Below are 15657 nucleotides of genomic sequence, written 5' to 3' on the forward strand. Positions count from 1 at the left end.
TGGCAATATAGGAAGTTTGGTTTTGATCTACCTTTGGAACTGCAATTTTAAACTGTATTTCCAACAACTTGAACCAGCCTGTGACAAGAATTCAGGCACTGAAGTAGAAGGAGCTGGCCTGGAAGATCTGTAGTCAACCAGACGTGTAACCCCAACATCTCTTTTCTTATAGTAGCAAAGAGTAACCAGGCCTTTCAGAGGTGTGGGCCTGAATACAGTCTGTATTAGATTTGACCTAGCAGACTGGTCCTAATGTGGAATAACTCAACATTAGACGTCACCGCTGATTTGTTATACTGGACCAGACTGGCCTGCAATTCTAGAACCAGACTCTCTTTTTCCTCAAGTCTGTTCAAAAGAAAGAAATTGTGTAAAAGAACAGCAATTTCAGCCATTAAAAGGAATTCTTTAAACAGATTTGTCAGAATATCTGAAGGATGACTTAGTTTTATATAGAAGAAATGAGAAAGTCTGTCCTGATGCACCAATCCCAGTTTCTTATATTACTCTGGAATTACTGATTGCCCCAAACTCACTGTCAAGATCATCTGCATATTTTCTACATTAGACAATACCCATCAGAGAGTAGCCTCTGCAGACTAAGATTAACTGAAACGTAACGAGCAACTTGCCTCAATGTTATTTATTTCCTCTTTTACTTTCAAAAGTTTAAGCTTTAGAAAGGAACAAAACAAACCCATTAGTCCAGACTTCTCACATGAAAAATCATATAAAGTGTATACTAAATTAACGTTTTAGTGTTTGAAGAACACACAGAACAGAACATTGAACATGCAGTACGACAGCGCATACTGTGCACTCTCTCGTCAGGAGTTGCTATAAGGAGCATGGACAACAGTAGCTACAGCTGCGTGTTTCTAAGAAAATGTAAAAATACATGGAAGTGTGTGTGGAAAAATATACAGAAATGTAAAGAAACCAACACTGGGTGAGGAGTCATGAATACAGGAGTCTAAGTCCTTTTCTGACAGATATTTTCTCACAACCTTATTGAGCATCTTTGCTCCTCTAACCCAGTTTTTATAAAGTGGAATCAGTGTTAGACACCTAGGAGTCAGGTATCACCACACTGAGAAGATAAGCTCGATTAAGAAAAATATATCTAAACACTACATATTTGATTATTATGCTACAAATGTTTCAGGTAAATCTGGTTTGCACTTCCCCCAGAAAGACAGAGATGCTAATACACTATTATAAAAAGACATGTCAGCAAGTATTCATTACAGATTATAAATCACCCTCGTTCTTCTTTCTTTTGTTTTAGAGATTTTTTTTTTTGCATGCCATTAAAATATTGTTTGCTGAATGCTACTACAAAGCTAGCCACCTGTAAAATTAAAGGCTGATGCTGCCAATAACAGTGTTGAAATACCTTCTGTTTAAAAGGCAAACCTACTTTGTAATTTTTTAACACAACTGTATAAATATTTCTCCACCCACCCTTCACAATTTTGTTGGTTACATTGCGTACATTTAGACAACAACCATCTATGTCATCACACAGGATGTTAATCTTGGGTGGAGAAGAAAGAAACAATAGCAAATGAACTTTTAAGAAACCCAGATTACACATTCAAGCAGGGTCCTTCATGATAAAAGAAGAGCGAAGACAAAAAACATTAGGGGACAAGTCAACAAAATAGCAGAAGTTTCAAAAGATCATTTTTCATCTTTTGGTTTGTTTATTATTGTTTTTTTCTCCCCATGTGCCTTCAACAGCTCTTCAGAGTTCTGAAGAAAATTAAAGGAGTCTGGATTAAACGCCCAAAGGACGACTAATGCTAACAATACTAAAAATAACGAGGTTAAGTGGTGGAAAAACTATGGTGACCACACACGGAGAACTGGAGTGGTAAGGTAGAAAGGGAGTTTCATCATTGCTCCCTCGGGACATGCACAGAACATACTAACTGCTTCTAGTTCTCTAGGGTTCCGATTACCATGCCAAACACACCTCCAGAGTTTCCTTATTAGTATAATAAAAAGCCTCTACACATTTGGGTTCTATTCCCAGCCTTGCTATTGACCTTGTGTAGGTCATTTAACCTCCATCTGCCTCAGTTTCTACATCTGTAAAACAGGAATAATATTACACAATATCCTTTGTAAAATGTTTAAGACTGACCCTGACAATTATGTACAAAGACTAACTGACAGTTTTGAGAATCTATACATACATTATATCCATTTGAGCTATGTAAGGCATTTGCAACAAATGAATTATTAAAGTAACAAGTTTAGCCTTTTTTTCTGTGCTTGTAGATCATCCTTGGAAATACTTTCAGATTTCTAACTCTCACTAAACTACACAAGGACTTAAATTCATGCTTTGCTTTGACTGGGTGCTAAAATACATGGCATTTCTATGGTCTCCTTTCGGCCAAGTATTGCCCTCAAAATCCAGTCACTGGGGTTGAACGTTCAAAATGGAAATAATGAAATACCTATTTTCTTAACACCGTCTGTTGTCTTCCAGTGCCTCACAAAAGTTCCAGCTCAGGAGTTAAAATGGGAGTGGCTACATAGAAGTCACACAGAAACTGGAGTGAAGATTAAGAAACTTTTATGGGCATGTTCCTGCAGCGTAACACAAGTCAGATCAGTAGGTGAGGCAGCTGAAGCAGCTGAAAAACTTGCTACTAGTATCAAATCATGCTGTATGAGGATAGCTTTTGGCATTCCAGGACTAGGAAATACCCCTAAACAAAGGAATCACCTCACAAATAAAAAGGGAGTGAATGAAAATGGGAAGATATTCCCTCGTGAGCACTACATAAGAACGTGTCTCCTTTCCACGGTGCCAAAAGGCTAATCGACATCACTGTACAGGGGTGCCCAAAGAGCTTTTCACAGAGTCGGGGTCAATGATGAAGGGCCAAGGACACACACTGCAGACCCCTCTTCTCTCCACATAATTTCGCACACTAGCGTCTTGAAGCACAGGAATCATGCCAAGCACAGGTGGAACACTGTTGCAGGGGAAGCGACTGTTTGACGTGCCATTTCAGGGGTAAACCTCTGAGCAGCAGCCTCGTCCTTGGTCCCCCAGGGACAACACAGTCCCCACACTCCTGAGTGCCAAGTCCAACGACCAGATAGAGCAACTTACCTTTTACAGTCACCGCAGTAGGTGAAGTTCATCAAAAGGATTCTGATTCTTTTCGTCCCCCATTTCCTCCCTGGTTTTGTTTTACTGCTACTCTTGTCTCAGGTGGCCTGGTGTAAAAAATGTTCTCCTTTTATGACGCAATATCTGGGGCCAGGTGAGGCCCTGACTCTGCAGATAACCTAACAAATGGGCACGAGCAGCTTGTGTTCTTATTGACAGTGCACGTGCTAGTAAATGCCAGCCTCCAGGGTATTCTCAGTAAACACACAGCCATCCCTAGCTTCTAAGACACACACACATACACACAAGCACTTGCTTTACCCGACACTGAACTCACACCTCACAAACAAATTATTTAACTACTCTATCCCCCAAGGAAGAGAGTGATCATTTCAAATGCAGCTCCCTGCTCGTCTCTCACATACACGCAACGGCCTGATAGGTTAAATGCTGCCATTTAATTACAGTAATGGAAGCTGCTATTTTTTGGTTCCCTTGGATCCTCTCTCGCTCTCTTTTTTAAACACATAGACAGTCATCTTTTAAACATGTATTTTATATTTCCGAGTTTAACAGCTGCATTCTCCTGGTTACTTGAAGAGCAGGAGCAATGGATATTCTGATATTCTTCTCTGTACCTCTGAGCAACTAGCCTTTTAAATGCTACAGAAAAAGGAAGACAGGTTGGGGAGGTGCTGTAAGAAGGGATACATGCCAACACTGCAGAGGCCAATCTGCCCCTTCGTTTACTTAGATGGTTTGCGTTGATTTTCTTGAATAAAACTAGCTTAACCTCCCCCACCCCCCCATAAAGCAGCTGGGGCCTGGAGAGGATAAACACAAAAATGCTTTGAGTAATTTTACTGAAAATGCTATAAACATCAGTACATCACACTGACACTATGGCACAGTATGGTTATATTTTTATATATATATATATATATATATGACTGGGAGTCAGAATTGTCTCAGATCTAACTGTTCTTAATCCATCTGACTCAATTTCCCCGTCTAAAATGGGGATGGTATTTCCTCTGTTTCCGATTGAAATTTGGAGTTTGCAAACTGTTTGGAGAATGTAAAGGTCTAACCAAGAAGATAAAACGTAATTAGAAGTACATTACATTGATCTCATAACCTTGCTGTTCAGCAAAAGGTGTCACAAGCTTATTCAGTTAGTACTTGTAAAGTACTTTGAATAGACAAAGTGCTATAGAATTATGGGATATATGTTTGTTCAATTCTTCAACACTTTTTTTTCCTCAAGTGAATTCAGGAAGGTAGCTGTAGGTGGCCAAAGACTAAAGGGCTTTCTGGTTAGTTATTATTGAAGGAGGACACGTAACACAGCATTACATGAGTAGCACAATAACTATTTGTTGATTTTACATTTCTTATTGCGTGGCAATTAGAAAAAATCCAGAAGCAAAGCATAAGTACTTCCAAGTCTAAATAAATTCTTACCTATGCTAAAGGCTACAACACTCCTGAAAAAATACCCATATTACACCTGTCCTCAGCTTTATTTGTCCTCTAAATGTGAAAAGCTTATTTATTTGTTCCGTGGCAGTTGGCTCACAATCAGTCAGCCAGCCATGCAGGGATATTGCCCATCTTCATTCTCTGGTACGGTATCCACTGGTGTCTCTTAAGGATGGAATCTTAAAAGGCGAGGCAAGGCAGAGACAAAGGCAAATTTAATTTTATCACCGTAAAAAGGGACATTTCCACATGGGCAGCAAGGACATGAATATCATGTGTATGCGGGGGCGGGGGGGATTATAAACGCATTTTTGGCGAAATTCAATAAAGCTGATTCCACTGCATAAGGTCAGCAATTTACTTTTAAAAAATGATATGATTGCAACTTTTAATATAACCCATGTATTTGCTGCAAGATGCTCTAGAAGATTGTGTAATGTAACCACCCGACCTCTCCACAGGAGCAGAGATCACCCCATTTACCCTTTATTGTCTTGCTAAAAGCAATGCACATTTGCACGGTATGACAAAGTCAACAGCTTTTACTTCAGAGAGCCTCAAATTTCATTGAGAATGAATTCTCTGATCTCCTCCTACGGGAGTGGAGTCTGTCCTGGACTAGGTTCCATCAGAAAGAATGGGAAAGAATGAACCAAAGACTAAATTCCCCTTTTAGCTACGGAAAGAATGATTTTGCTCCAGAATAAAATTGAGGGAACAGTGTGTAACAGAAAAGCAAGTAGTAGGATTTCTTGTTCTTGGGCACACAAGACATAGTTTTAAACAGGGTAGAAATGCTGTTTAAGACAACCTAGAGAATTATCTCATACAAGAACTTATTTTATCTTTCCTAGCAGGAAAGTATCATTAGGTCTGAGATGGATTTCAGCAGAAGAGCAGCGCAGATTATCCTAATTACAGTCCTTGTTTTAGCCCCAAGAGAGAAGGCTGCCTCTTTAAACGTAGAATACCAGGTTCATTCACAGAGCAGATCAGGAACTGAAATCCTTTACTTGCTCCAGAAAGACTGGGGGGAAACCCTGGGCTGGATGGCCGTGAAGAGCAAATTCCTTCTATCACAAAAATATTTTTATACAAATGTACATAGATTTCTTCAACTGTCTCAAGGTGAAGCTCGCTTCAAAGGTCAAAGCTGCAGGGCTGGATTAGGATTGCACGCAACTTGCCTGAGCCTTGACATTCTGACATTCTAAAGTTTGCAGCTCTCCCCTCCCATACACAGCTGACGGAAGTAAATTCTCAACCCCTCTGCAAGTGTGGCTTTTACTGCAGCAAGCAACTTCAAAAATCACGTGCTGCAATACCAAAAACTCCACAACAAGCATATCAAAGCAGTTTATAAACACAGCTAACATAAATCTTACTAAGTCAATAATGCAACAGTGGTAATTAGCCCCATTTTGCAGATGGGCAAGCTTAGAACAAATAACTTGCCCAAAGCCAAGCAAGCAGTCATCTCTCAGATCTCCAATGTCTGCTCTTAGATTGTAACTACAGAAGTGATCTTCTTTTGTCACTGAGCATTTACTTTCGCTTGAAAAAATGATAAATAAATTACTAAATTTACAAGTCAGACTTAGGGTCTGGGTCTTTTCTGCCCATCATTAAGGCTAACAATTTCAGGATGCAGAATAAAGCTGACTATTTTAGCACCACCTTCTAGAATAGACTTCAACACACTCTGCTGTAATCATATTGGTTTTTCAATGCTACCAGGAAAGGAAATATTATTTTGACAGTAAAGAAGGCAGATATGACTCAAAACACACTCAGTGAGCAACAGGAGTTAATTTTGCAAAGCCATTTTTAACGGCTCTTTTACATTACATAGTTACTGTCAGATAGCCAAGTGGAGAGACATCATTAAACCCATGACATTCCAATTATTTGTTAAAATTGAGCTTACAACCAATATTTTGTGGCATATACAACTTCCTGGGCACCAAATCGGTCTGTTCCAATCTATCAATAATTTTCAAGCTACAAAAACATGGCAAAGGTGATTCTGGACTCTTTGCTGAAATTGGGAGGAATAAAAACAGGAGATGTAGCAGACTGTTTACCCAATATACTCCGAATGAATCACCTCTCTGGTTCAAGATCACTGTAGGTTGAGCCTGAAGTGAGAGAGGCAGGATATAACCACTAATGTGACCTGCATCCCCTGTTACAGAACACATATATAGGGATTGAGAGGATGTAAAATTTGAGAGTCGCTCCCTCAATGGCTTCTTCACAACATCATTAAACATCAAAGGGATGCCTCTTGTGATGCACCTTCTCAATGCTTCACACAGAAACCAAAGGGAAAGTCACTGAGATTTTAATGGTTTTAATATTAAAAAGCAGAGCTTGTATCAAAGCCCTTTAAAATAATTTTGCGTAAATGAAAACACTGTGAAAATTAGGAGGCCTTAAGTTTTCCAAGACTTTTTTTTCTTCTGCTCCCTTTAAATAGGCCCAGGTAGGACTTTCTCCTTCATGTTCAGCAACATACTAGCTGAGTTCAGAGCCAGTAGTCTAGAGTATTCAAGCCAAATGTGCAAGTACAAAACAGTGCAAGATGACAAGCTTGTTGGAGCTATCCAGTAACAACGATGATGTATTTTCCTGCTAGTAAAAAGCACTTCTATGAAAGAATTCTTTAGCTTCAAGTAAAGCTTGTTAACTAACTTCTACGACATAGTTTTTCATACAGCAAGTGTTGCTTAAAAAACGCTAAAATGTTCTGATAAAAGTAATTATTTCATAACCATTCAAAAACTATTTTCCCAAATATTTTCACTGTAATATTATGGTATATATTATATTACTATATCAATCACTTTTATTATCAGTTACAATATTAGAAACTCCAGTATAATCAATACAGAGTGATCTGACAGATCTGTAATATTTTGTTTTTTAAGAAATGCCTGTGATTTTAAATGTTAACCCCTATTTAATATAAAAAGAATTTTACAAACCTCAGAATTTCCAATGGGATAGAAATTTATTGTTCAACCTAGTTTCTAAGTTCCATTGAGCTATAAAAAAAAATTGTTATAAAACAATGAAATGTATACTGAGTACAATGCTCTTCTAAAATAACAAACTCAATTCTAAGTAACTATAGTTTCTATCAAACACACACACACACTTTTCTTAATCATCTGGCTATTACAAACATTAAAAGGTAGCAAACAGAAAGGATTGCCTGCCTTTGTACACTGCATCACATGGCAAGTTATGCCAAAACTAATGTTCCTGCTCTCTCTTGAATCACTAGCGACTGGGATAGGGATGAGAGTCAAATATGAGATATGAACCGATTTCTCCATGTGGATAGGGACTAAATAGATTACTTCTTCCAAACTTCCTTCCAAATCTTGAGGAATGATAGTGAAGGCTTTCTATCAACTATAAAGATTTTCTTCCAAAACCCCTGACAACTCCAAAGAGTAGCCATATCTGATTCCCCAGGATGTCCTAAGGTTGATCAGTTTATCACATTTTGTTAGCACTACTGCTGCAGGTCTCTTCTTGCCAAAGAAGCCAAGAAAATCCGTAAAGATCATGACAAGTTCAGATAACACAAACAGTGGTAAAATTGATGGGGGAAAAGAGTCAGCATGATGAATAGGCTGGTGCTGAACAGCAAGTGACAGATATGTAGACAGAAGACTGGCAGGACAGCGAGACATCTCCTTCACAGCAGATGGATAGAGATTCTCAATCATTTTCAGGAAGAAAAAAGAAGGCAACTAATACAAAATACGGAGCTGTGGAACCAATTTCTGGATCATGAGCACATCTATTCTTCTGGACCATGAGACTCCAGCAGTGAAATTCTCCCCTGAATGTTGAACATTATCAGCACTGGGCAAACATAGCAGAGTGCCAAAAATGGATGTGACTACTGATAATCCTGATTCAGATAGGAACCATTGTGAGTTTGTCAGCAATGAAAGCATTCATTCTCTCACTCTTCATACTTTGGATCCCTAATAAGCTCCTTGGGAGACAACCAGATTTTCCCACTTATGCAGGGTTGTATTGACCCAAAGCTTGGAAGGAAGGTACCTAAAGAACAAACTGGTTGCCTGAACAGGTGTAGGACACATTTTTCTTTAAGCTAAGCAAAATACTACAAGGCACCTTAGCTGTCTTTCAGAGTCATAAACAGAGGCCTAAGCATCTTTAGTAATTAAATATCCCATAGTGCTTTTCAGAAATCTTAGTAAATTTTTTACTCAGTAATTACGTTGTCTATCCCTAAAGCTCCCTCTGCAAGATCACTTAGATAAAGTATTCTTCATTTCCTCTCCTAAAAACCACGTAGTGATGTTAAGCAGCTGCTGTCCTCTACCTCAGAGGTGGATACTTTTTAGTTGAAAACACACTGAGATCTAGATAACCCTATACACACCATGAAATACACTCCATGCAAATAGCTGCAGAGTTTTAATGGTTACTGGGTACAATGTGCTCTAAGATCCTCAAATGAAAAGCGTTATGAAAATGTAGAGTGCATCGACTTTTGTTGAACCTGTACAGTAATTTCTGTAAGTCTACACAAGCTGTTAGACTTACTTTATGCTACTTGAACACCTGTTCCAAACTTCTTTAATAATTAGAAAGCACACCCTCACTGGTTCTACCTATGCTAGTGAACTTTCTTTCATTGTGTGTTAAGGTGATTTGTTCTAGATGCTTAATACACTAAGTATATTCTTGCAATAAATTTTTGTTTTCATTATCTGAATTGCAGGTCTCACTTGTAGCTTTGCAAGTGCAAGTGATGAGGTCTGTGCAGGCATTGGCACAAAACACTTACTAGACAGCTAGAAAACAAGTTACACAATCTTCAAGTACTCACTCACACAATCAGTTGTGCAGTGAAGTCAATTCTTCACTTCTTTACTATCTCTTAAATCCATATCCTGTCAGCAAGTCTGAAGAGAAGGACAAGTCATCTAGCATTCCTTAAATAGTCTACACTTGCAGCCTAATCACACATTCTTGTATCAAACATGGTCATTTCTAGAAAAGCATAAGGTTTGAAGGGCCATAGCAGTTTGGCCCAAATAGGTATTTTGACAGCACAGGTTACTAAGTGTATTTTTTTGCATGAGTTGTCACTGGACTCTATTGGCTCGCATTGTATTTTCTTCGCAACGAAAAGCTTTGTAAAAACTGCTCAAGCTTCACTGAGACATGTTAAAGAATTAATTACAAAGTAAAGCTGAAGGAGAAAATTAATTTTGGAAACACAAGAGGTTACTTTTCTTTTCCTCCCTTTTCTGGAAGTGGGGGAGGAAAGGCAGTTATTTTCATCTTCATGCTGGGGGCAGGAGTTGGGAGCTGTCCAGTCGATAACCTGGCCATCAGAACAAGGTTTGTAATTAAAAGGTCAGTGACCTGGAAAGCTAGGGCCTCACTCTCAGGGCTTCTCAGTAATGACGGCGCTATTAAATTAAGACTGTTATGAAATCAATGCTAAAAAAGCTTTCATGGTAACGAGATTCCATTCAAGGACATGCAAACTGCCTCACGAAATGGACTTAAATTATAAAAAAGAAAAGTAATAAAAGAGGGTTAAATTGAAATCTGCTGAAGAATTTACTTCCTTTAAAGGCCTCCAGCAGTGGGCTGTGCTTCCTTCTCTCAGGACCTCAAGGTGATACACTTGGGTTTCTTTGGCAAAGAAAGACAGACAGGGGTTCAACTTTCAGGAATACAGACTAAAGAAAGATGAAGAAAATTAAGTCAGTTTTCTACTGGAGATTCTGGGCCTGACAGCATTTGTTTCCAGGGCATCAAGTGCCTTTGAGCTCTGACTGGGAAGGGGCATGTACAATTAAGTAATTTATTCACCTCTTCAGAAACCACCATTATCCAGGCATCTTGACACTGGCAAAAAACTGTGCAAGACCTACAGAAAAACCTTTGTAGTAACTCACTTCTTACCAGCCAAAGTAATGAAACAGGTTAGTAGATACAACATGTAGAAGGGCAATGCTTCCAACAACCTCCAACTCATCTGACCACGCAAGAGGGCAACAGCTTTTGGAAGCGTGTAGCCCACTATATTACATATATAGATAAAAGACCAAACCAGGTAGCATATCTTCTGAAGACTGTCCAGCCTTCTGGGTGGACATTTTCCCAACATAACTCAACCGTTATACATTTACTTGCCCTAATGCACTTCTGTTCTCCCATCAGTATAATTTCTTAGCTTCTCATATTCTTTTGATGGTTCCCACAATCCTACCCTGGGAAGGCATTACTGTACTCATTTTACAGATGAAGAGAACAAGCAACTAGGAAAAAAGCTCTTCACCCAGGATTACACAATCAGGCTGTAACCTAGCAGTTTTTCCCCTCCCTGCCCCAAAAGACTAGCACCCTGAAAAATAGAGCTCCACATGTATAGTGCACTTCCACCCCCTTTCTCTATCTTGCCAGAAGTTACAGAGTAGACAAAATTAACAAGCCACATGAGTTACTGGATGGGTAACTGAGCAGTACAGGACATCTGAGGCACAACAGTTAGATGACAGACACATTTCCACAAGGGTTTAAACCCCACATGCTGTCTAATTACTCCCAAGGCGCCGTTGATTCTGTGGCATGTCATCAGCAGAATCAGCGAGTTGGACAAAAAACAAACAGCATCTTTTTTTCCTTTCTTTTCTTTCAGATACTCTGAGGGGAAACAGCTGTTTTTCCCTTCATCTGAAGAAGTTCATGATAAAAAGGAGGAAATGTCATAAATTACACAAAATGCCAGCGTAAGCTTCAAAGAAAATGATAAATGATTCTAATAACTTCATGTTTCTCATTAATGCCTCTGTATTTGGGAGTTTAAAAGTGCTTAAAACAACAGAGAAATCTCATCCAACTTTTCAAAGACCTTTTATAAATCCAGGACACCCTCACTCTCCCAACTGTCATCAACACTATCATCCCATGTTCCGGAGAGAGCAGTTCAGCAAACCCCTGACCTGCAAGTAACCAGGAAAGCCTACTTTCAGCCTCTGTAACTACTGTTTCACAAGAAACTAAACGCAGTCCAGCTGATGATCCTGAGGAAGCTTTCATGTCTCACTGCACTGAAATGTATTAAACAAATGCCAGTCTCTACATTAAATATTAAATAATATTTAAAGGAAATAAAATCTGATCAGTCTTTTTTAGGAAGGAGATGCTTGTAAAAAAAGAAGAAAAAATTATAATTCGAGGTGGAACCATCTCTGCAAGCCTCAGAAGTGAAATTTCTTAGGCAAAGTCAGGATTGCAGGACCTGAAAGCTCACCCACAGCTAACGCTCCATTCCTATCCTTGTAGCCTACCTAGGCTGTAGCTGGGGTAGTGTAAGGCTCCTGCAGGGTTAGGGCATCTGGGCTTTTCCCTCCGCATTCACGGACACAAGGTGATTCAGCACCATCCTCTCCACTGCAGGAGTTTTTAAGCAGACTTAGTGGGGAGTCATAGATCTCTCGTGTATGGTTCCGTGAAAGTGACTACAAAAGACAGATTCATACATGGTGTACATCTTTAGATATGAAAATTCCCCTGCACTGAAATTCTTTTGGGGTCCATAAAAAGGTCTTCTACTGCAATTTCTGCTTGAAGAAACCCGAATCAGAGTAACTGTGAAAAAAATACAAGGGTAGCTCTGCATTATTTCCTACAAAGATAATTTTAAAAGAGACTCTTGTAACTGAAATGGTTTCTTTACAGAAAATGCTTTTTTGACTGGCAGTGAGGACTTCTCTACCAGACAGCCTAAGTATCTGTAAAATGGGGATAAACATTATCATTGGGATGACAATGACTGCATACCAGAGAATAGGTGGAGCAGCCTACCAAACCATGTAAACCCTCACTTACTCAGGACTGAATTAGCCACAACATCTACATTTCACGAATAATTGCCTAAGTCTGCTAGAGCACATAGGTACCATGACAGTATGTACCTTCTGCTCTCAAGCACTGAACGGTGGTCGTGTTGTAAGCTCAGTGGTCAGATTCCATACGGACATATTTCCAGTGACTGCTGGGTACAGGCATTACTGGACCCTGCTCCTTCCTATCTCCTACTGTTAAGTTCCCAATTAGCATAAAGGGAAGGAGGGCTAATTAACAAACAGGAACATACAAAGAGCTCTACCAAACCATTTCTGCTCTTTAGTAATTATTAGCCAAGTAATTCATAAGAAGTATTAGTCAGGCCACAGTTTCTCTGTGCTTCCATCTCCCCACCCTTCCTCTTCTCCCAGTCAGGGATTTATTAAAATTAAACAGATTAGATGGAGCTCCTGATACTAAAAACTGTTCAGCGAAGCCTGCGGTGGGGAAGTGCAGAGCAAACACCAGAGACATTTGTCTCTAAATTGCTCTAAATACCTTCTGCAAATGAAATTCTAACCCAGCTGTGTTGAGAGAGAAAACGAGGAATAACTGGTCATTGTCAGCACAGGAGAAGATCAGGCAGTTATAATATTGCACGATATACTGGGGGCTAAGGATCTCTCGGCAACAATAGATTTTATATCAGGTTACCCTGGGTAATCAGCACAGCTTTTAGGCTCAGCTTTCCCTTGCTTCATTGCTTCGATGATAGAGTTGAAATCCCCAAGCTTTTATGATTAATTACTCCCCGTAGGTCCACATATTTCAAGGAAAAACTCATGGAGCACAGCGGCCAACAGGCTCCCTTCATGCCATCCTGATGGCAGGGCAGGGCAAGCAACATATCTATGTGATTGGATTGTTCTCTAACTGGCACTAGGACAAGCAGTGAGAGAATCACACTCAAAATGATGTACCCATGAACTACGTGTCATGACATCATTGCTAAAACACAAGACTGCCATTCCCTTCTAGGTCCTTTGCTACTCAAGATGAGCAAAGTGATGCATATACTTGAACTCTCCATTTCATGACATGAGGTCTCAGGCATCTCAATAAACAATTCATAATCCTGAACAGAGTAATATGTATTTCATAGGCTTCCCTGCTTTTCAAAACTCAAGATCTTTAGCTATAGAATTTGATGTACCCTGAAGTACTTATGACTTCAACGTATAAGTGGGTCACTCCCCTCCAAAGTTTGGAGTTTGTATTTTCAGTATCATTCCAACTGCTTAAAGTGCTCCATAGTGCATGTAATTAACTCCAAGGTAAGACTGTCCTTATTATTTACATCTTGCAGTAAGGACCTAAGCAATATGGTCCCAGGAGGGTAGCATAATACGGAGCGAACTTCACCTGAAATGCACTGTAACTTGTGGACTCAAAACTTTAGAAAGAAAAAAAAAGAACAAAGATAGTTCCGCTCTGACTCAGAAAGTAAAATAAAATCTCAGTAGGCAATGGCCAAAGTACGTTCCATCTGTCTAAGACTATATAGCATTTGTCAGGATCTGTTCTATCCCTGGTATAGAAAAAGGCTAACCTCAGTCAGTAGTTTACCATTTCAGCCTGAAAGTCAGGTTGACCCCATGCTTGACCTTAACCTGACCTTGTTTACTTTCACCAAGTCCTTTGCCCTTCATTCCTCTCGCTGGCTCTCTTCAGAAACATTCGACCTTTTCACCTAGAAGCTGGTCATTCTAAAGCCAATGTCACTAAGGTTAGAACTGACTAACTAGTCCACAACACTAAACTGTCCTCATTTTAGAAAAGATCTGATAATAGTTAACCCAGAAACTTCCAATCTGTCTTCTGTATTCTACAATTCCACATCTGGTGCCAATATTGCTCTAGTCAGTTTGGAAAAAAAAGAGACTGATATTTCTTACAAACTTCAAAACTTTTTTTGAGACAGACTACTTGCTTTGTCCTTAACATCTGATTTTCCATAGCAATAAGCTTCAGCTTTATGCTAACTCTATCTCCCTCATTATCACTGAGACCACAAACTTAAGAGTCCATACCTTTCTTCTTCAGAAATGCTCTTCTGGTTGCAAGAGGACTTTGGCGGACTCGTGGATTCTGTAAAAACTTCACTGCTGTCACAATCTGATGAGGGTAGGTGGATTGGAGAAAGAGAAGAGAGAAAAGATTGAAGTTAGTAATGGTCAAATTCCTATTTTACATTATGCATTCTGTACTGTGAAGTAAGGCATCGTATCCAACACATGGAGATGGTCTGGAGCTGACACTGATCCAACTTTCAGAAACGGTTCAGCGAGCATCAGAGTTTGAAGCTCAACTCTAAACAGACAGCACAATTACGGTATTTCAACATAGAAGTTTCTTGCTGAGTTACTCTTGGAGCAGCTCAACCTGTACAAAAAACTCCACTAAGATTCTTAGGGATTTCTGTCATTTATACAATGAACTCCTTACCTAAGTTGGCCCCTGTAGCTGAGGGCAACCTTGAGACAATGCATGTGATGTGTAGTAGGCTTACTAGGAAGAATGCTTCCTTTCCGTCTTCCTTAAAGTTCCCTGCAAATTCTAAGAGATTAAGGCCTTTTCTGTCATCATTCTAATTTACTGAAAGCAATAAATAAACCTCAGCTTGTCATGACTGGAAAAGAAGGAACTTCACATGCTTTGGATCACATAACAAAAATGTAAAAAAAGTCACTTTTCATTATATAAATGGGTTGGTGAGTAGTTAAATTTATGTTCCACACCAGCAGAAATCACAGATTACTTTTGCCTAAAGACTGACTTCTACATCCTTCTTTAAGGCGACACAGCACTTAAACCACTTATTTAAACAAAGGGTAAAGTATGGGATAATATTCAATGTCATCAACGACAATGACACTATTTGTTTACATTTCCGTTTAGTGCCAATGAAAGGTATGTGATCTTTTTCTTCATATGGTAAGTCAACATTCTACATGCAGTCCTACACCATTACACACATTATTACCTGTTGCTGCACTAGTGAAAAACAGCTGATTCCCTTTACTTTTATACAAAGACAACTCTTCTAATAGTGGCATCAGGGGGAATAATGTGCCTGAAGTTACGCAGGAGGTGGACACAACCATGTGAACTAGTGGAAGAGATTA

General features: G+C 39.3%; 1 protein-coding gene across 1 annotated transcript in view; it reads right to left on the reverse strand.

Moving 5' to 3' along the window:
* Positions 1–14647, reverse strand: part of PEX14 (peroxisomal biogenesis factor 14) — a gene marked incomplete at its 5' end in the record, with an annotated part of 40507 nt that extends 25860 nt beyond the window's left edge. The window contains one exon of the mRNA XM_010296314.1: positions 14563–14647. Within this exon, the coding sequence (XP_010294616.1) occupies positions 14563–14647 (85 nt within the window). The remainder of the gene's footprint in view (positions 1–14562) is intronic.
* Between the last annotated feature and the right edge of the window lie 1010 nt (positions 14648–15657).

Source organism: Phaethon lepturus, unplaced genomic scaffold, assembly GCF_000687285.1.
Source record: "Phaethon lepturus isolate BGI_N335 unplaced genomic scaffold, ASM68728v1 scaffold17741, whole genome shotgun sequence".
Classification (NCBI taxonomy): domain Eukaryota; kingdom Metazoa; phylum Chordata; class Aves; order Phaethontiformes; family Phaethontidae; genus Phaethon; species Phaethon lepturus.